We start from the raw sequence: 27,814 nt of genomic DNA, 5'->3' as shown, positions 1-27,814 counted from the left end.
CCCATCAGCAGATGAATGGATAAGGAAGCTGTGGTACATATACACCATGGAATATTACTCAGCCGTTAAAAAGAATTCATTTGAATCAGTCCTAATGAGATGGATGAAACTGGAGCCCCTTATACAGAGTGAAGTAAGCCAGAAAGATAAAGAACATTACAGCATACTAACACATATATATGGAATTTAGAAAGATGGTAATGACAACCCTATATGCAAAACAGAAAAAGAGACACAGAAGTACAGAACAGACTTTTGAACTCTGTGGGAGAAGGTGAGGGTGGGATGTTTCGAAAGAACAGCATGTATATTATCTATGGTGAAACAGATCACCAGCCCAGGTGGGATGCATGAGACAAGTGCTCGGGCCTGGTGCACTGGGAAGACCCAGAGGACTCGGGTGGAGAGGGAGGTGGGAGGGGGGATCGGGATGGGGAATACGTGTAACTCTATGGCTGATTCATATCAATGTATGACAAAACCCCCCAAAAAATAAAAAAAATAAAAATCAAACAGGGTTCATTGAATTTAGGTTATTAGTAGATGAAGTCACTCAAAAGGATTCTTCAACTCAACTTTATGATGGTGAGGAAGAATTTGTTGAAACTGAGTTCCACTATAATGATAATGATGCAAATATTGTATGTGTATTTGTATGCTGTGAATTTTAAAGGAACTCCAAGGATTCAGATGGCAATTGGGAAGCCCTGCTCTCAGAGGAACCTGGGATAAACCTTTATTTGGAATGATTAAAAGGATAGTCTTGAGCTTGAGTGCTCTTTGGGGCATTTCGTATTATTCTTGTCAGACACTGTCAAGGATATCTACCTGTCTTAAGGACTGTGCACTTATTCCAAGTTCAGTTTTAGAGTAAGACGTCTGCATCGGTTAATCTCTACTGCAGCGTTGCCTCCCTTTATCAGTCTGCACAAAATAGTTCACAGTTGTGCCTTGAAGCAGAGTACTCTGCCGGGGCCTCGATTTTCTCTTCTCTGATCTTCTCTTCTCTTCTCAGCTGCGTTTTCAGCAGCTGGTGGTGATGGAAGGACATTGAAAACACTCCAGAGCAGGAAGATTCACATCCCATTCAAAACAAGAATTGAAAAAGTATCCTCTGTTAGGTTATATAATGATATACTTCTATATTGCTATACTTCTTGTATGCTCAGTCGTGTCCAACTCTTTGAGACCCCATGGACTGTAGCCTGCCAGGCTCCTCTGTCCACAGGATTTCCCAGGCAAGAATACTGGAGCAGGATGCCATTTCTCACTCTAGGGGTTCTTTCCGACCCAGGATTGAACCCGCGTGTCTTGTGGCTCCTGTATTGGCAGGCGGATTCTTTACCACTGAGCCTGTATATCACCATTAAATATCTCCCTGAATGCAGAAGCTTAGAAGGATCTCAGGCTGCTAGCGTTTGATGGATTTGTGCTCGCTATTATATAGAGCTACAGATATTCACTATTCATTACCATTTGTGCTCTCACTTTGCAAGAGAAGTTTCAATCTACCATTTATCTAAAATTTTCTTTTGCTCAGACAAGATGTTTTTCAAAACTAGACTTTGTTTTTGGAACAGTTTTTTAGATTTACAGAAAAATTGAAAAAAGTTAGTATAGAGAGTTCCTGTATTAGAGAATATTCCTATATATACCCCACATGACACAGTTTCCTCTATTATTAACATCTTGCATTAGTGAGATATATTTATTATAATCAATCAACCAATATGGATACATTATCATTAAGTAAAGTCCATGCTTTATCTGGACTTCTCAGATGGTGCTGGTGATAAAGAACCCACCTGCCAATGCAGGAGACTTAAGAGATGTGGGATCCGTCTTTGGGTCAGGAAGATCCCCTGGAGGAGGGCATGACAGTCCATTCCAGTGTTCTGGCCTGGAGAATCTCACGGACAGAGGAGCCTGGTGAGCTATAGTGCCTAGGGTGGCATAGAGTCGGACAGGACTGAAGCGATTTAGCACACATGCTTTATTTAGATTTACTTAGTTCTACCTGATATCCTTTCTCTGCTCTAGAATTCCATCCAGTATATCATGTTACATTTAGTTGTCCTATCTTCTTAGTTTCCTTTTGACTGTGACAGTTTCTTAGGCTTTCCCTTTATTTAATGGTCTTGACAATTTTGAGTAGTACCGGTCAGATATTTTGTAGAATGCCCCTCTGTTGAAATTATCTCTTATTTTTCTTGTGATAGCACTGGGGATATGGGTTTTTTAAGGAGGAAAACTATAGAGGTGAAGTGCCATTTTCATCACATTGTATCAAGGGTACATAATACCAACATTATTTCTCGCTGTAGATATTAATCTTGATCTTCTGGATGAGGTAGTATTTATCAGGTTTCTCCCCTATAAAATTACTTTCTTTCCCCTTTTGCATGCTGTAATCTTTGAAAGCGAGTCACTGTGTGCAGCTTGTATTTAGGGAAAGTGGAGTCATGCTCCACCTTTTTGAGGGTGGAGTATTTATATAAATAATTTGAAGTTCTTCTGCAGAAGAGACTTCTGACAAGGTATTTTTAAGAGGAGGGAAAGGAAACTCACATTCCTTGACTGTCTTTCAGGGGCTCATCTCTTTACCTGGGCTATCTAACATACTTATCGTCAGCCCCATGATGTAACTGACTTTACCTGAATGTTATGGAAAAAAAAAAAAAAAGATTGAGACTTAGAAATGTAAAATAACCTGGGGGAAATTATTTGATAACTGTCAGAATCAGACTTAAAGTACATAATCTGGGCCAGTGAGTGCAGTACCAGTGGCTTCCCAGGTAGCGCTGGTAGTAAAGAACATGCCTGCCGGTGCAGGGGACTTAAGAGTCGTGGGTTCGATCCCTGGATGGGGTTTGATCCCTGGGTTGGGACGATCCCTTGGAGATGGGCATTGGAACCCACTCAAGTATTGTTGCCAGGAGAATCCCATGGACAGAGGAACCTGGTGGGCTACAGTCCATAGGGTCACAGAGTTGGACATGACTGAGCAGCTAACACACACACAGTGGATATTAAGAAGCGAAATTGATATTCTGTGATCACCCTCCAAGATGAAAACTGATTTCATGGGAAAGTAGTATAATGTAGCAGTTTGGAGCAAGAGGTACAGAGTTGAAAGACATGAACTTAGATTTTAACTTAACTCTTGCTAGCTTTGTGACTTTGGTCAAATTATTTAACCATTTCAATCATTAGAAGTCTTCCAAATTTAAAAATTTTCCAACTGTCAAATGGAAAATGATATCAGTAACTTCACAGGATTATTCTGATAATTAAATGATTAATGTAAAGTTCTTAGGATACAGTAAGCAGTAAGTACTCAAGAAATAACAATTGCTATCATCATGAACAGTAACAACAAGACATTTTTGAGAAGTATATAGCCTGTTATAATTTTAGAGGCATCAATTATTTTTAATTTCAAAAAGTTTAATTGTAGGATATAAAGTCATTTTCATTCTCTAGCGTTTCCATAAATCAGGAATCTGTTTTTCTTAGACATTTTCATGAAACTTCAGATGAACAGCTAATTTTTAAAAAAATTATTTTTATTGAAGTTTAATTGATTTACATTTTGTTAGTTTCAAGTGTATAGCATAGTGATTCAGTTACACATAAATATATTTTTTAATGATTCTGTTCCCTTATAGGTTAGTACAAAATATTGAGTATAGTTTCCTGTGCTATACAGTATGTCCTTGTTGTTTATCTATTTTATATGCAGTAGTGTGTGTATGTTAATCCCAAACTCCTAATTTATCCCTCCCCCACCCTTTTCCCGTTGGTAACTGTAAACTTGTTTTCTATGTCTGTGAGTCTGTTTTTGTTTTGTATGTAAGTTCCTTTGTATCTTTTTTTTTTTTTTTATTGGCTTCCCTGTGTACGTTATGTTATGTGATGTTTATCTTTCTTTGTCTGGCTTACTTCATATTACTCAGCCATAAAAAATACAATACTGCCATTTATAGCAACATGCATGGACCTCATACTAAATGAATAGCTGACTTTTGTATAACATGAAATGCATGTTTGGTGGCTCTCTCTTTGAGAGTGCTGTGTTAATGAGGTTAATTTCTGATTGGATACATATATGAAAAACACATGTAAATGTTCACTTCCTGATATAAAAATGAAAACAATCTTGCAGAAAATGTTCTAAAAAGGAGAGTCTGACTTGATAAATTATCAGCTGAGCTAACATAAACTTAGGACTAACTTACTATTTCAGTTTGTTGTATTTATCATTCTGAAAGAAGGACTAGGGAAAATAATTATTGGAGACCATTTTCTGTTGTTGTTATTATGGAGAAAAGAATGATGTTCTTTTTTAGGGGCAGAAATGAATTTTTATAATGTTGTTCATCTTTTTATGTGTTTTTATTTCAGTATGAACAAAGCACATTGCTCACTTCTCTGAGTGGCATTTGCAACGGTGAGTTAGCATAAAGGAAATGTAAGTGTTCTGACGTGACTGTAGAGCAGAAGATGAAGCCTTTGCCTTCTTGCGGCTTCCTGCTTCTGTTCCCCTTCCTCTCTCCTCCTGTCTGCCTCTGCCCTCCACTTTCCTCCTTTCCTGCTCTTCCTCTCCTCATTCTACTCTGTCCCCCCCATTCCTCCTCCTTCTCTTCTTTGTCTTCCTCCTCACACTCCCAGTTTATTTTAGAGATTAATTTCAGATGTATCAGCCTACAAAGAATGAAGGTAGAAAAATTTATTATAAGACATTATGAATACCTGAAACACTTAAATTAACGGTATTTTTTAAAATGGAAGGAAATACAACGTCCATCAATCAGAATACACAATGTTGAAAAGATGTCAATTCTCAAATTTTGTTATAGATATAAATTGAATCACAATTAAAATTCTGATAGGACATTTTAATGGCAGTTGATAAACTCATTCTAAATTTTGAACAAAACTCAAATGGCCAAGAATAGGCATGACTATTGAACTATATGAACAAGAGAGAGAGCTTGCTTTCTTATGTATGTATAAATGTATTATAAAGTTCTAATAATCAGTGTAGTGTGCCACCAGTTCAGAGACAAATGAACAGGTCAATGGGACAGAGCAGAGAGCACAAAAGTGAGGAAAAACTCACATATATTGGTGTTTTACTTGTGACAAATGTGGCACTGCAGAGCAGTGAGCCAAAGACTGTCATTAATATACAATGATGAGACAATCACACACCCATAATGAATGGAATTAGACCTTCATCCCATCCCATCCCATCCCATCCCATCCCATCCCATCCCATCCCATCCCATCCCCCAAATCAGTACCAGCTCAACGTCCTAAGAGTGGTAGGCAAATTATAAATTTAAAAGAAAATATAGGAGCATATGTACAAGAAATGTTAAACATTATCATTAAACTTCACTAGATTATAAAAAGTTTTGTTTACCAAATGACATCATATGAAGCCTGAAAAGATAAGCTAGGGTAAAAGAAGATAGACGTAATTTATAAAATGGAGAAAGAATTGTACTCCCCAACATACGAAGGAGTAAAAATGGCAGATGACCCATTAGAAAAATGCGCAAGAGACATGAACAGGCATTCCACAAAAAGAGACATTTTAAAATTTACTAATAAGCATATGTGGATATGTTTACTTAGATTCACTGATGCTATTCATAATACTTGGGGAAATCTAGATTAACTTCACAATAAATAACACAATATATACGATTGATAGTTTTTGAAGTCTGACAATACCAAGTATTGATGAGAATGCAGAGCAACAAAAAGTCTCTTGCAATGCTAGTGGGAGCGTAAACTGTAACAACTACCTTGGAAAACAGTTTGGTAATATCATATAAACCTGAAGATACACAAGATACACAAACCAGCAATTCCACATCCAGTTTACATTCTAACAAGTTACATAAACAAGAATGTTCGAACAGTATTGTTTTTAACTATCCAAACCTGGAAACAGTTCGTATTTCAAAAAAAAAAAATTAGCTGGTATGTATAAGTATGGAATATTTATACATTTGAATTTTTAGTTGATATATTTATTATATGGTACACATAAGCAATAATGAAAACTACATGAGTCTTATAAACGTAATTGGACCAAAGTGAAAAGGCAAAGGAAAACATAAATTCTATTATATAAACTTAAAAAAAAAAGCAGGAAAAGCTGACATACTGGTTTTAGCTCTTCTAAAGACAATAAAAAAGGGAGCCTCTTAATATCTGCACCTGGAAACATATACAAGATTGTTCATAGTAACTCTGTTTATAATCCTCCTTAATGAAGAAAAACTAACACTTTTTAGCAGTACAGTGGATAAAAGAACATGTGGAATGTTTATATATAAATATATATTATAATATCTATCATATTACTTTAAAGTACTCTAAATAAATATATAAAATATAGAATAGAATAAAATAAATATCATATAAATATACAAATTAATTGCACGGCCCACATCAACAGGGTAGCAGTTCAGATGTTAGCTTCTCTGGTCTTTTCTAATTTCTCCTGACAAATTTGTGGGCTTCCCTGGTGGCTCAGAGGGTAAAGCGTCTGCCTGCAATGTGGGAGACCTGGGTTTGATCCCTGGGTCAGGAAGATTCCCTGGAGAAGGAAATGGCAACCCACTCCAATATTCTTGCCTGGAAAATTCCGTGGACTGAGGAGCCTGGTAGGCTACAGCCCATAAGGCACAAAGAGTTGGACACAACTGAGTAACTTAGCTTTCTTTCACTTTCACTTTCTTTTCATGAGAAATTTGTTTTCTTCTACTTTGTGCTCTGAAAGGATGCTTATATGATACTGGTATTGTACTTTTTTTTTTTCCATTTATTTTTATTAGTTGGAGGCTAATTACTTTACAATATTGTAGTGGTTTTTGCCATACATTGACATGAATCAGCCACAGGTGATTGTGTCCACCATCCCGATCCCCCCTCCTGCCTCCCTCTCCATCCCATCCCTCTGGGTCTTCCCAGTGCACCAGCCCTGAGCACTTGTCTCATACACATGTCTCTTAACATAACTAGCACTGTTTGGGTATTGAGTGAAGGAGGAGGGCAATACAAATGATGATTCAAAACTCTGAAACTCTCAAACTGGGATAATATGAAATCCAGGAGGGTAGCTAAAAGGAAAGGGAAGTTTATTTTAGAAGATGGTGAATTTATGATACTGGAAAACCTTCCAGGAGATATCCTTGGGTTTTGGGGACCATTGAATAGATCTGGAAGTAACTAAAGCAAAGGGAAATGTTAGCTGGGTGAGGGAGTAGGAAAGAAGAAAGAGAATAAATAATACCCACTCCTGTAAACAGTCTTTACAGAAGAGAAAGAATTGATTGAATAAACTAAATAAACTTACAAACCATGTAAATAATAAGGTGAAAGTCATCATATTTTTCTGAATGAAAACAAAAGTCACTCAAATGCGAAGAAATTTCCCATTACCATGTTCGGTAAATTGTATTCCAAAGCACTTCAGTCACATCGTGCCGTTACCAAGAGGCGCTCTGTCAACATCTTTCTCAGCATCGTGATTTTTCAGGTTTACCTCCACCACCTTCTTACCTGCTTCCCTTCAAATTATCCTCCAAGTCTCAGCTTCCTTGTCCCATTCTTCCTTTCATTCCTGTGTCAATTAATAAATGTCCTTGTTCACTTAGCAAACCTTTCTTGTATTTAGTGAGCATTTACTAAGTCCTAGGCACAGTGGTGGGTGCTGTATGTTCAAGGTTGAGAAAGCAGGTGTGACTTCTGTCATCACAGATCCTGAAGCCTAAATTGGTTCCCCTGCCACAGCTGCCCCCATCCTCATCCAGTTCCGTAGACGAGCTGTACTTTGGAGGCTACAGGGGAGAATCCTCTTACTTCCTTACCCTTTTCAGCTTCTAGAGGCCATCTACATTCCTCAGGTCATATCCTTTCCTCTATCTTCAAACCAGCAGTGCTGACATCTTCAAACCTCTCTCTGACCTCTTCTTGCATCACCACGTCTCCTTCTTTGCCTCTTCCCCTCCTGCTTTCCTGTGATAAGAACCCGAGTAACATTTGGACTTCCCCCCACCCAGGGTAATTCAGGATAATCTCATTCAGGATTCTTAATTTAATCAAGTCTGCAACATTCCTTTGACCATGTAAGGCAACATATCCAACAGGTTCTAGGGATTAAGCTATGGACATCGCTGGGGGTCATTTTTCTGTCTACAGTACCAGGTCTATCCTGTGCCACCTGAGTGCTTTCTGCGTAACTTTCAGCCTTGGTAACACTTTAGATTACTAGTTCAACTGACTGGTTTCTCAGCTTACTTGTGAGTCTACTGAGAGTAAAGACCATTATCTCGCTTGTCCATCATTCTACTTGTATTTCTTAGGACGGTGCTTAGAGTAAGCACACACCACATCTATATTAACCAATTGTTTGAATGAATGAATAAAACAGATAATTTACACAATCATGTGCATACATGTTTTCCAAAGATAGTGTTTTGGTTTGTCCTAAATATTTCTGATTCCTTATTTTCTTGAGATATTAGAGATATAAATCTGTTTCTCAATAATTACTTGATATCAACAGAAAATGCCTTCTTTTAAAAAATTATGAGTAATTCACAAACTGCCAGAAACCTTTTCAAGTATAAAAAAAGCACCCCTAAATTATGCATCTATGAATACTTTTTAATTAAACAAGTTAATGAATATTCCACAGGAGAGAACTGACTTGCAGAGTCTGGAGTTAATCACCCACCCACACCTGATGGTTAATTTCTTTCTTTAGTTTTCTTTGATTTTTGTAGATAAAGCCCATCATTTACCACATCCCCCATGAGTATATATTAGTTATCTCCTTTGCACATGCTCCAAGCTTACCCCATTTTGTTTAAGGCATATTAGCTGTTCATTCAGTTTTCTACAACAATATGAATTTTATTGCATGATTGATTTACTTAGAAGCTTAGAACACAAGTATATATTAATAGTCATAAAATCAGCACAATGACAGAACTGAGAGGCTACTATATAAAAGAAAACTTCACTTATTTTTGGAAAAATTTCAGAAATGCCCATTGTATTTAAATTTTCATTTGAGGGAATTGGTAACTTTGCCATTAACAATGTCTTTTTTATTTACAAAAAAAAAAAAAAAGAACTGCTTCTCTTAATTTTTTTTAAGCTTTTTTTAGCTTACTTAAATTATTATCCACAACTACATGGCACAATTCTTTTATTTCTTTTGGACAGTCTGAAAATGTGCCTACATTTTGATTAAAGGAACACAAAAGCGGAAACTCAGATGTAAAAATGAAGGACAAAGCAAGCACATTCTGAAACAAAAGAAAAATTTTTGTTTCACTATTGATTAAACCCAAACATTTTTAGTTAGCAATCTGTCATCACTTAAATTATGAAATAATTACAAGAAAATATAAAGAATGGCAAGTATAATTTATAAGTGAAATTAAATAGGATAGAAAAGAAAAAAAACACCTTCTTTCTTAAATAATTTTCTGTATCCTTTTACCACCATTTCCTAGTCATTTAGATTAGTGATCAATCTCTCTAAATAATATGCATAGTTTTTTCACTGGATTATTAAGTTCAGATTGACAAGCAAAATTGCTTATGAACTAGTAGTGACTTTCTGAAACACTGAATTGATAGAAATTCTAGGGTCTTCTTTGAACTGACTGGGAAAAAGTACCATGATTGATTAGCCATGTCTGGCTTGTTAAAGAATACGGGATGATAGAATGCATGTCATAAATTTAGTTGCAGATAATAATTTATGTACCTCCTTCATGAAAAGCAATTATAAATAAAATAGTTGTTAATATTTTCTGGATTATATTGAGTATATATGTTGAATTATATTCAGTTTTACCATTGACAGTTATGTTTTCTAATAAATGAAGAATAAGGCTTAAAGATCTCAAAGAATTCATAATTTAATCTGGGTGGATTAGATGTTAATGATAACTTTTTCTACATAAATTTTTGGACTAAGAATTTTAGATTTAGCTTTTTTGTATGTACTTACTATAAAAGACTATAAGGAGATGGAAAAAAATACTTCATTAATTTTGTTATCAAATTGTATCATCACTGTCATTTTAAGGTCTATTGCTAAATATGTCAGAGGTTTAAGTCATTTATTTAATCCAAGCTATTGAATTTTTTAAAAAATTACTGATTATTTTCCTTGTGTTTAGTAAGAGTAACCATATTTACCTAATGATATGTTGGTAAATCCAAAAAACTTTTGGAGTGGAGAATATGGCCTGGGGTGGTGGAGAAGTGTGATTTGTTGCACTTGCCAATTTCCATGGTGTAAATATTTTCAAGCTACCACCATGCTGTCATTAAATGTGGAGCTTGAAAAGATTTGTACACAGTTGACATGCTGAAAAGATGTCAAAATAGCTGGACTGAGTTGTCTTCTAAAAAATCATATACATTTTATTTTCTAAAAATAATAGTCAGAAGTATTGCATAGAAACCCTTCAAATTTTGAACTCCATGGTACATTAGCAAATGATCAGGCCATGTGGATTATTGAACTTTTGTAGGAAAGCTTATCGGATATTCAGTTGTTAAAGATTCTTATACTCTGAAAATTCAACAAAATGTTTCCAAATTGGATAAAACGTGTTTATGAATCATAAAAAATTTGCAAGGAAGTACATATCACAAACAAATAATGAGTCAAATGTCTCAGCAAATCTTTTAATATTTCTCTAGTAATTCTTCTTCTATAACTCTAAATAAAATGGAATAAAAGTATCTCTAAACTAATTAGTGTAGTGCCAACCTGTGTATGTGTGTTTGTGTGCGTCTGTTTGTGAGACTAGGAGATAAAAGGAATAAATACCAACCAACAGTCTGCTGTTTGTCCTTGCCTAGGATTCATATTTTTATTTTTCCTGTGATCTTAAACCCACTCTCCAATTTCTGATAATAGCAATGACATTATATCTGAGGCTAAAAATAAGAGCCCTTCTGTAGTGGGGCTGGGTTCTATCTTCAGGCAAATAGTGAATGATGATGATTACTACTGAGTGGTCAGTGGATGAGCTAAATTGTGATCACTTTTCATTTTGCTTAAAGTTCTAATTTATTATGTCGAGCCAATGGTAGCATTGCCTGAATCTGTACTTGCCCTCAGAGCTCCCTCTTGGGAGGAAAAGGGAAACAGAAGGCACTGCTAGAGTAGCTGGCATGTGGGAGGTCCCCAGTAAATTCTTAAAAATATATTTTTTTAATTTATTTGGCTGCACTGGGTCTTAGTTGCAGCACATGGGATCTTAGATCTTTGTTGCAGCACGTGGGATCTTTAGTTGTGGCATGTGAACTTTGGGTTGCAGCCTGTGAACCCTTAGTTGCGGCATGTGGGACTAGCTCCCTGGCCAGAGATCAAACCTGGGCCCCTGCATTGGAAGCATGGTTTCCTAGCCACTGCACCACTGGCGTAGTCCCCCCAGTAAATATTGGTTGAGTGGGACAGGAAAATTTTGAGATCTCAAACTGTCATCAGTGTTTCATTAAAGTTGTTCACATGATTGGAAGGCTAACAACTCTGTATTGCTTCTACTTTTAGAATTAAATATGTCTTCAAGGCTACTTTTGCATGAAGCCTTCCCTGGTTGCTCCAGAGGGACATCTTATTGTAAATTTCCATTTCCTTTCATTTTTAATCATATGCTATTTACCAATATTATCCTTGGCACTCAAGTTATGTAATAATTACCTGAGATAATATTGGAATAATAAAAAATCAGAGTTCAAAAATAATTAGTAGCCAACTGAAAATGTAAAATTAAAAGTGTTTGGAATTGGTTTCGTTAAACATTAGGCCACTGTTGATCTTCCCAATGTTCAACAAAACCAGTGGTGAAAATCTCTAAGAATTTTCTCTGATTCAACTCTGTTCTTCTTACAGAAGAAGCTACCCAACCCTGCCTGAATCCAAAGTGTTCTTTAATCCTGGATTGCAGTGGATTGACCTTTTCTGACTATTCTGGAGTCTCCATGCTTGTTGAGGTATTTGCACAGCTTGTGTTTGGACTGATTCTTTCCCTTCTCTTTAGGAACGGTGTTTTCACGGACTCTTTCTCAGCTATGAGGTCGTGACCCTGCTTGTCTCAATACTCATCTCACCCATTCTCCCCAAAGGACATAGACTTTATGCCTCCCGCTACAGTAGATTTCTTTTCAGGAGATTTCATGAAGTTTCTAGCTTTGCGTGTATCAGGAGGGTGTAAGCGGAGTAGACTAGGTATTCACGTGGGACATGAGTTTTTACATTTTCAGTTAACTGCTAATTTATTTTTGAACTCTGACTTTTGATTATCCCAATATTATCTCAGAATATGTATTTGAGATGTAGTGGGTGCAGTCCATGCTGGGCAGTCAACTCCCAGGCTTCTAGAAAGAAGGAGAAAAGCCCCCTCCATGAGCAAGTGCCCTGAAGTTGGCAGGATATGGGCTTTCATATCATGGATGGGTACAGTCTGACCTGAAACCATTCCTGGCCTGAATTATTGGGAAACTACCTCCCAGACAGGGACAGGTCGAGCTTTGGAAGCTCAGAGGAGAGCACAGCGACAGGTGTGTGCGAGGCAAAGCAGAGAGGGTTCAGCACAGAAATCGGCACCGACCAGCATTTCCCAACCTGAGCCGCTCGACGGCCCGGCCGCCCACCGTGGCGGGGGGCTGGGTGCTGAGGCGCAGGCTTCAGGGGTCTGACCCCAGGAGAGGACTGGGGCTGACTGCCGTGGAGACACTCTGAGGGGGCGCGTACGACCCAGCTGAGGGGAAAGCCTGGGACTGCCAGAGGGGCGACAGGCCATTGCCTCCACCTCGGATGCTTACAGATGCTAGGACACCGCCTTGGTGAGCGCCCGCGGTGGGGCTGGCCGCAGCTGCGGTCTGCAACCCCAGAGGGATTTGGGCTGGCTGCTACGAAGGCTCACGTGAGTGCCCGAGCCAGGACTGGTCACGGCTCTGGCCTGCAGCCTCAGAGGTGGACACACTGGCCCGCCACGTAAAGGCTGGCGTGAGTGCCCGAGCAGGACTGGTCACGGCTCTGGCCTGCAGCCTCAGAGGTGGACACACTGGCCCGCCACGGAAAGGCTGGCGTGAGTGCCCGAGCAGGACTGGTCACGGCTCTGGCCTGCAGCCTCAGAGGTGGACACACTGGCCCGCCACGTAAAGGCTGGCGTGAGTGCCCGAGCAGGACTGGTCACGGCTCTGGCCTGCAGCCTCAGAGGTGGACACACTGGCCCGCCACGGAAAGGCTGGCGTGAGTGCCCGAGCAGGACTGGTCACGGCTCTGGCCTGCAGCCTCAGAGGTGGACACACTGGCCCGCCACGGAAAGGCTGGCGTGCGTGCCCGAGGCAGGACTGGTCACGGCTCTGGCCTGCAGCCTCAGAGGCGGACACACTGGCCCGCCACGGAAAGGCTGGCGTGAGTGCCCGAGCCAGGACTGGCCACGGCTCTGGCCTGCAGCCTCAGAGGCGGACACACTGGCCCGCCACGGAAAGGCTGGTGTGCGTGCCCAAGCCAGGACTGGTCACGGCTCTGGCCTGCAGCCTCAGAGGCAGACACACTGGCCCGCCACGGAAAGGCTGGCGTGAGTGCCCGAGCCAGGACTGGCCACGGCTCTGGCCTGCAGCCTCAGAGGCAAGCCCCCGCCCGGGCCGGTGGGGGTGCCGGAGGCAGGGATGAGTAGCGCCGCAGGCCCAGCCCCAGGGGTCGCAGGTGCAGGGAGCTGCGAGCAGGCACAGGTCACAGCCCACAGCTTCCTGGAGCTTCTGCACCTCGGCGTTGCTGAGGTTCCCACGACCCGGGGCCAGTTCCCCTGGGAGAATGATGGCCTGCCTCAGGCTGCAGCGGCATTCCGAAGGCCTTTACCGCCCCAGGCCCTCCCCACACATTCCACTTGTGCCTGCCATACCCCTCCCTCTTCCCAGCCCAGCTGAGTAAGCGAGGTCCCATACCCTCTGCTTCTGCCCCACCTTGTCTGGGTGGGAAACAGACACCAGAGCGTAGCCTGCAGAGGCAGGGCAGAACTAACGTGAGCCGCAGAGGCTGTGTGACCAAAGAGGACGTGAACTGCCTCCTGCAGCCACGGGAGCAGCAGATTAAATCCCCGCAGTTGGCTTGAGGGTGTGGAGTTTGGGGGCAGTTGTGGACTTTGGAAGCAAGTACAAGTTGGAGTGTGGACAGGTGTGAGTCTGAACTGACCCCATAGTGCCCACAGCAGGTCTGGAGACCTTCCTAGAAATATTGGAGGTCTTTCTGATGAGGCACATTAGCTGGAACTCACTGTGTGGCAGGAAAACTGAGAACTGAGGCCACAGGAAAATAGTCTTCTTACCACCTCTCTCTCTCTCTTTTTTCATTTTGTTCTGTTGTTCTTTTTTATTATGATTACTTTAATACTTATTTTTTACTTAATTTTTCCTTTTTTAAAGCTTTTATTTCTAAGTAAGTTTATTTTATTTTTTCTTATTTCTACACTAGTATTTTGTTCTGTTGTACTTTTTTCATGTTTTTGGTTCTGAATTTTTTCCAGACTAGTTTATTTTGTGTGTTTTCATTTATGAGTTTGCTTATTGGTTTGGTTGCTCTCTTCCTTTGTGGTTCCACTTTTTAAAATTTTATTTTAGTTTTTTGTCTTATTTTCTTTTTTTGAGTATGAGTGTGTGAGTCTCAATGTATGTTCTTATCTGTTCAGTGTTACTTTTATCATTTGTCTTGGGGATTTGTCCGTTCATTTTTTGTTTGCATGTTTGTTTGTTTGTTTGTTTTCTATTTATTTCCTTTTCTCTTCTGTGCTGTGTGGCTTGTGGAGTCTTGTTGCTCCAGCCAGGGGTGGATTCTGAACCTCCAAGGTAGAAGGTCCAAGTTCAGGATGTTGGATCACCAGAGATCTCCTGACTCTGAAATATTAATTGGCAAGATTTCTCCCAAAGGCCTCCATCTCAATGCTAACACCTGGCCCCACCTAAAGGCAGGCAAACTCCAGTACTGGATGCCTCATACCAAACAATTAGCAAAATAGTAACACAAACCTACCCATTAGTAGGCAGGCTGCCCAAAGCCATACCAAGCTCATAAACACCCAAACACACCATTGGATGTGACAGTGCCTTTCAGAGGAATAAGATCCAGCTCCACTCACCAGAACACAGGCGTCTGTCCTCTTACCAGGAGACCCTCACAAGGGGCTGGTCAAAACCCACCAGCTGGGGGCAGACTTCAAAATTAAGAGGAACTGTGGCCTTACAGCCGTCAGGAGAGAGGCCCCAAACACAATAAATGAAATGGAAAAGAAGCAAAACAAAGCAGCGAAACATGCATCAGATGAAGGAACATGGTAAAAACCCACAACACCAAACAAATGAAGATGAAATAGGGTGTCTATTAGAAAAAGAATTCAGAGGAATGATAGTAAAGATGAACCAAAATCTTGGCAATAAAATGGAGGCATAGATAAATAGAATGGAGGCATGGATTGAGAAGATACATGAAGTGTTTAACAAGGACATGGAAGAAATAAAGAACAGACTATCAGCAATGAACAATGCAATAAGAGAAATAAATACACTAAAGGGAACCAATAGCATAATAACTGATGCAGAAGAATGTTTAAATGAACTGGAAGATAGCATGGTAGATGCAGAGCAGAGCAAATAACTGAAGCAGAGCAGCATAAAGGAAAAAAATGAAAAGAGAAGAGCCCAGTCTCAGAGATATTTGGGACAATATTAAGCACATCAGCATTCAAATTATAAGGATTCCAGAAAAACAAGAGAAAAAGAAAGTGTATGAGAAAATCCTGAAGGAGAGTACAGTCAAAACTTTCTCTAACATTAGAAAGGAAATAGTCACCCAAGTCCAGGAAACACAGAGAGCCCTACATAGGATAAACACAAAGAGAAACATGCCAAGACACATATTAACCAAACTAACAAAAATTAAACACAAAGAGAAAAAATATTACAAGAAGCGAGGGAAAAGTGACAAATAACATACCTGGGAATCCCCATAAGATTAACAGCTGAGCTTTCAGCAGTAACTCTGCAGGCTGGGCAGGAGTGGCAGAATATACATACAGTGATAAAATGAAAATATGAGACCAAGATTACTCTACACAGCAAAAATCTCATTCATATTCAACAGAGAAATCGAAGGCTTTACAGACAAGCAAAAGGTAAGAGAACTCAGCAACACCAAACCAGCTTTATTTACAACAAATGCTAAAGGAACTTCTCTAGACAGGAAACACAAAAGAAAAGGCCCACAAAAAGAAACCCCAAACAAAAAATAAATGGCAATAGGATCATACATGTCAATAATTACCTTAAATGTAAATGGATTAAGTGCTCAAATCAAAAGACACAAACTAGCTGAATGGATACAAAAGCAAGACCCCCTACCTATGTTGTCTATAAGTGACCCACTTCCCACATAGGGACACAAACAGAATGAAAGTGAGAGGCTGGAAAAAGATTTTCGATGCAGATGGAAATTAAAAAAAAAATAAAGACTTTAACAACAGACAATGAAGGATCTTGGATTGATTAAGGGATAAATCCAAGATGATGATATAATAATTATAAATATATATGCACCCAACATAGGAGCACTCCAATGCATAAGGCAAATGCTAACAGACATAAAAGGGGAAGTCAACAGTAACACAAAAATAGTGGGGGACTTTAACACATCACTCATGCCAATGGACAGATCACCCAGACAGAATATTGAATAAGGAAACACAAGCCTTACATGACACTTTGGACCAGAAGGACCTAATTGATATCTAAAGGACATTCCATGCTAAAGTAGTAGAATTCACTTTTTTTCTCAAGTGCACAGGAAACATTCTCCAGGATAGATCAAATCTTGTGTCACAAATCAACCCTTCATAAATTTAAGAAAACTTAAAATTGCATCAAGCATTTTTTTTTCTTACCACAATGATATAAGATTAGATATCAATTACAGAAAAAGACTGAAAAACAAAAACCACTTGGAAGCTAAGCAATATGTTTCCAAATAACCAAGAGGTCACTGAAGAAATCCAAGAGGAAATCCAAAACAAACAACACAATCACAACAACTCAAAACATATGGGAGGCAATATGAGCAGTGTTAACAGGGAAATTTATGGAATACAAGCTTAAATCAGGAAATGAGAAAAATATCAAGTAAACAACCTAACCTTACACCTAAGGCAACTAGAAAAAGAAAGAAGAAGGAAAAGAAAACCAGAGGTAGTAGAAGGAAAGAAGTTATGAAGATCTGTGTACCATGTTTTAATCACTCAGTCATGTGAGTGATCTTTGTGAGTCAGCGTCCGACTCTTTGTGATGCCATGGACTATACCTCTCCAGGCTTCTCTGTCCATGAAATTCTCCAGGCAAGAATATCAAAGTGGGTTGCCATTCCCTTCTCTGGGGTATTTTCCCAAACCAGGGATTGAACCTGGGACTCCTGCACTGCAGGCAGATTCTTTACCATCTTTTTATTTACTTCTGCTCAGATGAAGATCAGAGCAGAAGTAAATTTAAAAAACGAAGGAAACAATGCTGAATACTAATAAAAACAGAAGCTGCTGCTTTGAGAAGATAAACGAACTTGACAAACCATTAGCCAGACTCATCAGGAAAAAAAGGGGAGAAAATTCAAAACAAGAAAATTAGAAATGAAGAAGTTATAACAGACAACACAAAAATAGAAAGGATCAAAATAGAGTATTATGAGCAATTATATGTCAATAAAATGGACAACCTGGAAAAAATGGGCAAATTCTTAGAAAAGTACAACCTTCCAAGACTGAAACAGGAAGAAAAAGAAAATAGAAACAGACCAATCACAAGCACTGAAGTGGAAACTGTGATAAAAAATCTTCCAACAAACAACAGCCTAGGGCCAAATGGCTTAAAAGGCAAAAAGTAGCAAACTTCTAGAGAAGAGCTAACACCTATCCTGCTCACTCTTCCAGAAAATTGCAGAGGGAGGAAACTCCCAAACTCATTCTGTAAGGCCACTATCACCCTGATATCAAAACCAGACAGATATCACACACAAAATAATTACAGGTGAATATCACTGATGAAAATATATGCAAAAATCCTCACAGTAATATTAGCAACAACACATGAAAATGATCATAAAGCGTGATTAAGTGGGGTTTATCCCAAGGATGCAAAGATTCTTCAATTTATGTAAATAAATCAATGTGATACACCATAGTAACAAATTGAAAGATAAAAACCATATGACATCTCAGATACAAAGAAAGCTTTCAACAATATTCAACACCCATTTATAATAAAAGTTCTTCAGAAAACTGGCATAGAAGGAACCTACCTCAACATAAGAAAGGCCATATACAACAAACACACAGCAAACATTATTCTCAATAGTGAAAAAATGAGGGCATTTCCTTTATGATGAGAAAAAAGACAAGGGTGCCCACTCTTGCCATTATTATTTTATATAGTTTTGGAAGTGCTAGCCTTGGCACTCAAAGAAGGAAAAGAAATAAAAAGAATCCAGATTGGAAAACAAGTAAAACTCTTACTGATTGCACGTGACATGATGCTATACATAGAAAATGCTAAAGATGCTACCCTAAAATTACCAGAGCTAATCAATGGATTTAGTAATTTCCTAGGATACAAAATTAAAACACAGAAATCTTTTGCATTCTTATACAATAATAATCAAAAATCTGAAAGAGAAATTAAGGAATCAATCCCACTCACCATTGCAACAAAAAGAGTAAAATACCTAGGAATAAATGTACCTAAGGAGACAAAAGACCTATATTCAGAAAACTACAAGATACTCATGAAATAAATCAAAGATGATAAAAACATGGAGAGATACACCATGTTCTAGGATTGGAAGAATCAATATTGTGAAAATTCCTATACTACCCAAGGGAATCTACAGATTCAATGCAATCCCCATCACATTACCAAAGGCATGTTTCACAAAACTAGAGCAAATAATTTTACAGTTTGTATGGAAACATAAAGACCCCAAATAGCCAGAGCAATCTTGAGAAAGAAAAACGGAGTTGGAGGAATCAGTCTTCCTGATGTTTGACTATACTGCAAAGTTACAAAGCTATGATAATCAAGACAGTATGGTACTGTCACAAAAGCAAAAATATGGATCAAAGGAACAAGATAGAAAGTCCTGACATAAACCTACATACCTATGGACACCTTCTCTTTGACAAGGAGGCAAAAATGTACAATGGATAAATGATAGTCTTGCCAGTAAATGGTGCTGGGAAAACTGGACAGTTACATGCAAAAGAATGGAACTTGAACACTTTCTAACACCATACATGAAAATAAACTCAAAATGGATTAAAGACCTAAATATAAGGCTAGAAACTATAAAACTCTTAGAGGAAAACATAGATAGAACACTCTGACATAAATTGCAGCAAGATCCTCTTTTACCCACCTCATAGAGTAATGGAAATAAAAATAAAAGTAAACAGTTGGACCTAATTAAACCTATAAGTTTTTGCACAGCAAAGAAAACTATAAATAAGATGAAAAGACAACCCTCAGAATTGGGAAAAAATAATAGCAAATGAAGCAACTGATCCCAGTCAACCAAGCAACTGATCCCAAGCAACCTAATCAAAAACAAAAACAAACAAACAACAAAAAAAATGGGCAGAAGACCTAGAGAGACCTCTCTCCAAGGAAGACATACAGATTGCCAACAAACACAGGAAGAGATATCATTTATTATTAAAGAAATGCAAATCAAAACTACATCGAGATATCACCTCACACTGGTCAGAATGACCATCATCAAAAAAATCTACAAAGAATAAATGCTGGTGAGGATGTGGAGAAAAGGCAACACTCTTGCACTGTTGATGGAAATGTAAATTGATAGAACCACTCTAGAGAAGAGTATGGAGATTCCTTTAAAACAAAAAACAAAAAAAACCCTAGAAATAAAACTACCGTATGACCCAGCAATCCTACTACTGAGCATATACCCTGAGAAAATCATAATTCAAAAAATACATGTTTACCCCAATGTTCATTTCAGCACTATTTACAATAGCCAGGACATGGAAGCAACCTAGATGTCCTTCAACAGATGAATGGATAAAGAAGTTGTGGTACACATATTCCATGGAATATTACTCAGCCACAAAAGGAACAGGCTTCCCTTGTGGCTCTGCTGGTAAGAATCTGTCTGCCATGTGGGAGACGTGTGTTCAATCCGTGTTGGGAAGATCCCCTGGAGGAGGGCACAGCAATCCACTCTAGTATTCTTGTCTGGAGAATCCCATGGGCGGGGGGCCTGACGGGCTACCGTCCATGAAGTCACAAAGAGTCAAACGCGGCTGAGCGACTAAGGGCATACACACACAGACACTTCTGTAATTGTTCCCCCCTTTTTTTTTTAATTCAAAGTCAACAAGGAATGCACTCCCTTTCTTATTTCTATGTATTCTTTCCCCTAGTACCCCAAACATGCGGGAGGATCTTGAGGATTAGGCCGTGTCTGTTTCAAAATCGCCCTCAGTCCCCCATTAGCTTCTGCTGTGTGAAATCGGCTCTCCTCACCTTGCTGTCTCCTCCCCAGTGGGTCTCTTACTCTGGCCTCAAACAGTCTCCTGCTGAGTGAGACTTTCTGTTCTGTCAAAAACTTAATCATAGCCCTTAATAATTTCTGGGGCTCTTTTCCTACATATTTCCCTCCTTTCCATTGTTCTTGCTCATAAATCTACCCGCTTGATCCTTCGTGAATGCCAATTCAGTCTTCTCAGCTCCGTAAGTGGCTGCATTTTGCATGGGTCCCCCTATCATGTAGTGGCCCACAAACTGCTTTGCAGTAGAAATCTGAGATGATCTGAGAGCTGGCCTCATTCGTTTTCTTTCTCTCAGAGAACTCAATCCTTTGCTGCCTGTTCCCATTGCTGGAAAGCACTTTGTATATTTTGTCCAGTTGTCTACTTACTTATGGAGGATAGGATAGCCTTTATATTAGTTACTCAGCATGAACAGAAGTCAGAATTGAACATTGACTTTTTAAGAATTAAGACCAGGGCAGTCTTTAGAAGAACTTTTGTAGATTTTGATTATTTCCTCATGGTGTTGCATAACTGTGTCTCCATTCATATTTTAAATTTGAAATGTCCAAACTTTGAAACTCAAAATAGTACAAAGGTCAGCTTTAATCTGGTTTTCCTGTGAAGATAGACTGGGGTTATGTGAAGGGAAGCACCTTAAATATATGACAGTCAGAATATATTCTAAGATCTAGCACACTGGGAGGTGTTAAGGAAATTGTTTAACTTGTCTGGATCTCAGTTTATTCATTTCATGAAAATGAGGGAGTGACTTTGTTTCAGAGCTAGTTAGATATTAAAAAAAGCAAATTATGCAAAAGAACTGGGTTTAAGTTTCCTAGGCCTTAAATCCACTGGCTATTTTTTGGTAAGTTGTCCTTTTTCTCATGTAAAGATGGGCACAATAAAGGACAGAAATGGTATGGATGTAACAGAAGCAGAAGATATTAAGAAAAGGTGGCAAGAATACATAGAACAGAAGAAGAACTATACAAAAAAGATCTTCATGTCCCAGATAATCACGTTGGTGGGATCACTCGTCTAGAGCCAGATATCCTGGAATATGAAGTCAAGTGGACCTTAGGAAGCATCACTATGAACAAAGCTAGTGGAGGTGATGGAATTCCAGTTGAGCTGTTTCAAATCCTAAAAGATGATGCTATGAAAGTGCTGCACTTAATATGCAGCAAATTTGGAAAACTCAGCAATGGCCACAGGACTGGGAAAGGTCAGTTTTCATTCCAATCCCAAAGAAAGGCAATGCCAAAGAATGCTCAAAATTCTCCAAGCCAGACTTCAGCAATACGTGAACCGAGAACTTCCAGATGTTCAAGCTGGTTTTAGAAAAGGCAGAGGAACCAGAGATCAAATTGCCAATATCCGCTGGATCATCGAAAAAGCAAGAGAGTTCCAGAAAAATATCTATTTCTGCTTTTTTGACTATGACAAAGCCATTGACTGTGTGGATCACAATAAACTGTTGAAAATTCTGAAAGAGATGGGAATACCAGACCACCTGACCTGCCTCTTGAGAAACCTATATGCAGATCAGGAAGCAACAGTTAGAACTGCACATGGAACAACAGACTGGTTCCAAATAGGAAAAGGAGTATGTCAAAGCTATATATTGTCACCCTGCTTATTTAACTTATATGCAGAGTACATCATGAGAAACACTGGGCTGGAAGAAGCACAAGCTGGAATGAAGATTGCTGGAAGAAATATCAATAACCTCAGATATGCAGATGACACCACCCTTATGGAAAAAAGTGAAGAAGAACTAAAGAGCCTCTTGAAAGTGAAAGAGGAGAGTGAAAAGTTTTGCTTAAAGCTCAACATTCAGAAAACTAAGATCATGGCATCCAGTCCCATCACTTCATGGCAAATAGATGGGGAAACAGTGGAAACAGTGGCTGACTTAATTTTTTGGGGCTCCAAAATCACTGCAGATGGTGATTGCAGCCATGAAATTAAAAGATGCTTCCTCCTTGGAAGAAAAGTTATGGTCAACCTAGACAGCGTATTGAAAAGCAGAGACTTTACTTTGCCAACAAAGGTCCATCTAGTCAAGCTATGTTTTTCCAGTGGTCATGTATGGATGTGAGAGTTGGACTATAAGGAAAGCTGAGCACCGAAGAATTGATGCTTTTGAACTGTGGTGTTGGAGAAGACTCTTGAGAGTCCCTTGGACTGCAAGGAGATCCAACCAGTCCATCCTAAAGTAAATCAGTCCTGAATATTCATTGGAAAGACTGATGCTGAAGCTGAAATTCCAATATTTTGGCCACCTGATGCGAAGAACTGACTCATTTGAAAAGACCCTGATGCTGGGAAAGATTGAAGGCAGGAGGAGAAGGGGACAACAGAGGATGACATGGTTGGATGGCATCACCAACTCAATGGACATTGGTTTGAGTAAACTCTGGGAGTTGGCTATGGACAGAGAGGCCTGGCTTGCTGCGGTTCATGGGGTCACAAAGAGTTGGACATAACTGAGCGGCTGAACTGACTGACTGACTGATGCTTTCATATTCTTGTTGTTCACCACAAAAACTTCTCATAACTTGGCATAGAGTTCAACCTCAGTTCTTTTCTTGCATCTGAATCTAGACTGGAAACAGATAGTCCCTCATCACTGGAGGGCTTCTATGTTCCACACTTTTACTTACTGTGCTGCCAAGGTCTGGAAGAGCACTGTTAAACCACTTTTTAGAAGGATCACGTTGGGAGCTTATTTAAGATGTAATCTTCTGATGGTAACCTATAGTGATCATTTTGAAAAGTATTTGTTGTTATTTTCCAGTTGCTCAGTCATATCCAACTCCTTGCAACCCCATGGACTGCAGTAGACCAGGCTCCTCTGCCTTCCTCTATCGCCCAAAGTTTGCTCAAATTCACGTCATTGAGTTGGTGATACTATGAAACCATCCCATCCTCTGCCACCCCCTTCTCCTCTTGCCTTTAATCTTTTCCAGCATCAGAGTCTTTTCCAATGAGTCAGCTCTTCACATCAGGTGGCTAAAGTATGCTTCAGCAACAGTCTTTCCAATGACCATTCAATGTTGATTTCCTGTAGGATTGACTGGTTTGATCACCTTGCTGTCCAAGGGACTCCAAAGAGTCTTCCACAGCATCACAATTCAAAACCATCAATTCTTTGGCTCTCAGCCTTCTTTATGTCCAACTCTCACATCTGTACTTGACTACTGGAAAAACCTTACCTTTGACTATACGGACCTTTGCTGGCAGTGATGTCTTTGCTTTGAATACCTTGTCTAAGTTTGTCATAACTTTCCTTCCAAGGAGCTAGCATCTTTTAATTTCATGGCTACAATTACCATCTGCAGTGATTCTGAAATCCAAGAAAATAAAATGTCATTGCTTCTACTTTTTCCCCTTCTATTTTCAATGAAGTGATCAGACAAGATGACATGATCTTAGTTTTTTAAATGCTGAATTTCAAGCTATGTATACCTGTACATGACTACTGGAAAGACCATAGCTTTGACTATATGGACCTCTAGTCTTTCCCATTCTATTGTTTTTCTCTCTTTTCATTGTTCATTGAGAAAAGCCTTCTTATCTCTCCTTGCTATTCTCTGGAATTTCATACAGTTGGTTATATCTTTCCCTTTCTCCCTTGCTTTTCACTTCTCTTCTTTCCTCAGCTATTTGTAAAGCCTCCTCAGACACCCACTTTGCCTTCTTGCATTTCTTTTTCTTTGGGATGGTTTTGGTCAGTTACATCCTATACAGTGTTATGGACCTCTGTCCATACTTCTTCAGGCACTCTATCAGATCTAATCCCTTGAATGTGTTCATCACCTCCACTGTATAATTGTAAGGGATTTTATTTAGGTCATTCCTGAATGGCCTATAGGTTTTCTTCACTTTCTTTAGTTTAAGCCTGAATTTTGCTATAAGGAGCTGATAACCTGAGCCACAGTCTTGTTTTTTCTGACTCTATAGTTTCTCCATCTTTGGCTTCAAAGAATGTAATTGATCTGATTTTAGTATTGACCATTTGGTGATGTCCATGTGTAGAGTTATCTCTTGTGTTGTTGGAAAAGGATGTTTGCTATGACCAATGTGTTCTGTTGGCAAAACTCTGTTAGCCTTTGCCCTGCTTCAATTTGTACTCCAAGGCCAAACTTGCCAGTTAGTCCAGGTATCTCTTGACACCCTACTTTTGCATTCTAGTCCCCTATAATGAAAAGGGCATCTTTTTTGTGTTAGTTCTAGAAGATCTTTTAGGTCTTCATAGAACCAGTCAACTTCAACTTCTTCGGCATTGGTGGTTGGGGTATAGGCTTGATTTATTGTGATATTGAGTGGTTTGCTTTGGAAACAAACTGAGATCTTTCTGTCATTTTTGAGATTGCACCCAAATACTGCATTTTGAACTCTTTTATTATGAGGGCTACTTCACTTCTTCTATGGGAATCTTGCCAAAAGTAGTAGATATATTGATCATCTGAATTAAATTCACCCGTTCCCGTCCATTTTAGTTCACTGATTCCTAAAAGGTCGATGTTCACTTTTGCCATTTCCTGCTTGACGATATCCAATTTACCTTGATCCATGGACCTAACATTCCAGTTCCCTATACAGTATTGTTCTTTATAGCATCTGGTTTTGCTTTCACTATCAGACACATACACAGCTGAGTGTTTCTGCTTATGTCCTTCTTGCATTCACTTTTCTTTGGGATCGTTTTGGTCATGCCTGCTGTACAATGTAATGAACTTCTATCCATAGTTCTTGAGGCATTCCATCTACCAGATCTTATCCCTTGAATCTACTAGTCACCTTCTCTATATAACAATAAGGAATTTGATTTAGGTCATTCCTGAATGGCCTAGTGATTTTCCCTACTTTCTTCAATTTAAGCCTGAATTTTGCAATAAGGAGCTCAGGATCTGAGCCACAGTCACCTCAACTGCAAGTCTTGTTTTTGCCTACTATACAGAGCTTCTCCAACTTTGACTGCAAAGAACATAATCAATCTTATTTCAGTATTGACCATCTGGTGATGTCCATATGTAGAGTCTTTTCTTCAGTTTTTGGAAAAGGGTGTTTGCTGTGACCAGAGTGTTCTCCTAATAAAACTCTGTTATTCTTTGCCCTGCTTCATTTTGTACTCCAAGGCCAAACTTGCCTGTTATTCTGAGTATATCTTGACTTCCTACTTTGCATTCCAGTTCCAATTGGAATTCTCTTAAGAGAATAAATCCTGAGAGTTCTCACGACAAAGAAAAAAATCTTTTTTCTATTTGCTTAATTTTATATCTATATGAAATGACCAATATTCACTAAACTTATCGTGGTCATCATTTCAGGTTGTATGCAAGTCGAATCCTTATGCTGTACACCTTAAACTTATACAGTGTTTTATGCCAATTATAACTCAATAAAAATGGAAGGACAAAAAATACAGATTTCTGAATCCTAGTCCTGGCCCAGGAATCTTCATTTTAAACAGCATAGGTTGTTTATGGATGATAAACGACATCGGTTTTTTATTGTCCAAGGTTCGTGTTTTGAGAAACACTAGACTAGGATTGTACTTTTACTGGGAAAAGCCACTATGTATATTTGTTATCCAATTGTATTTAAACTTTGTTTTTCAATATACCCCAGTATTTATTAGCTACTTTCTCTAGATACTGCAAATCAAGACTTAGAGTTAGTAAATATGAGGAAGTGGTTAACTATTCCCACTGAGTTTAAGATCTAAGGTTGAAAGTTCAGAGGAATTCAAATAACCTAAGTACTGGGAATGCTAAGAAAGAAACTTTTAAAAATCTTGTCTTGTTTAAAAATGCTACACAATAGAATGATTGAATAAGTCAACTGATGCATAAATTTGAAGAAAATGACATTTGTGCTTCTGTATACATACAACCAGCTGTTTTGTATTAGTTTGCCACTTTTAGTTTCCTTTTCACTGTTTATTTCATTATGGTTACAGTAAATTATGATATGTGTTAAGAACATAGACTTTAAAGATAGACAAATTCTGGGTCCACATCCTAGCTGGATAACTAGTTCTAGGATCTGGATTTTAAGTATTTGTTTGCTTAAGTTGCTACTACTTGAGAATTTCTAGGACTTAAAGAAGGCAGGACCCTGCAATATGCCAAGAAAATTAGTTAGGATCTCTCATCTTAACGGACCATAAAAATGGAAGGTGGGGATCAAACTTGACTTTGATTGTAGTGAGGTTTTCAATTTACTATCCATGGATGGAGTTTAGAGACACAGTGAATATATAAAATAGCAAAACATTAAAGTAAGCAGATTTCATCATTTTCACAAATGGGTCCTTGACTTCCAATGAGGCAGTTGAAAACAGTTTTATATTATTCTTACAAGGAGGGAAAGGTGGTGTGTTTATTTTTATTAAATAAAGTGGAGAATGTAAGCAGCAAAACTGAGTTACATGAAAGGTGAATGCCTTGCTGGCATTTAGCTTTCTTCGCTAAGACCATCTCTTTTAGAAGTGAGTCAGAGTATGCCTGATTGTGTTATGGTGCCACCCCCTGGTGATACAACATCATTTTTTAAATTTTTAAACTAGAAATTCTCCCTTCTGAGCTTCTTATTTTTTCCTGTCAGCTATCCTGAATTAATTATGAGTGTATTATTTTAATTCTTTCAGGTTTACATGGACTGTAAGAACAAGAGTGTGGATGTGTCTTTGGTCCATTGCACAGGTAAGGGAGTACCCTTGACTAACACTGGACCTGATCCTTCTGCTGCTCCATGAATCCTTATATCGCTTGTGTTTTCTTATAGCTTCCTTGATAAAAGCAATGAAATACTGTGGAAACCTAGATTCAGAGAAACCAATTTTTTTTGAATCAGTGTCTGCTGCAATAAGTAACATGCATCTAAATAAGGTGAGTTGAACAAGTTGGTGTGCCAGAATCATAAGAAAATTGGAATGTAGAATCAAGGGCTTTGTGATTTTTATATTAGACTATTGTCCCATTTGCATCTTAAAACCTATTAAAATGTGTCCCCTCCTCAGAGTCCTTTGCTACAAGCAAATAAATTTTTTCATTCCTTTTTTGGACAACGCATGAACGTTGTTTAAGAATTTGAAGTTTCCAGCAATATCACTGTTTAAAGGATCTGGTGATCACCTATTAAGTGCAAACTGCTTGATTATA

At 38.8% G+C, this 27,814-nt stretch overlaps 1 protein-coding gene across 3 annotated transcripts in view; it reads left to right on the top strand.

Annotated features, from left to right (window-relative positions):
• Positions 1-27,814, top strand: part of SLC26A7 (solute carrier family 26 member 7) — a 159,089-nt gene that overhangs the window by 127,050 nt on the left and 4,225 nt on the right. For all 3 annotated transcript variants that reach the window (XM_043483258.1, XM_043483257.1, XM_043483260.1), the window contains 4 exons: positions 4,405-4,450; positions 11,948-12,048; positions 27,301-27,355; positions 27,438-27,541. In XM_043483258.1, coding sequence (XP_043339193.1) covers positions 4,405-4,450; positions 11,948-12,048; positions 27,301-27,355; positions 27,438-27,541 — 306 coding nt within the window. The remainder of the gene's footprint in view (positions 1-4,404; positions 4,451-11,947; positions 12,049-27,300; positions 27,356-27,437; positions 27,542-27,814) is intronic.

The sequence above is a fragment of the Cervus canadensis genome, chromosome 12 (assembly GCF_019320065.1).
Source record: "Cervus canadensis isolate Bull #8, Minnesota chromosome 12, ASM1932006v1, whole genome shotgun sequence".
Lineage (NCBI taxonomy): Eukaryota > Metazoa > Chordata > Mammalia > Artiodactyla > Cervidae > Cervus > Cervus canadensis.
Note: the sequence above shows the minus strand (reverse complement) of the source record. Positions and strands in the feature narration are given on the sequence as shown.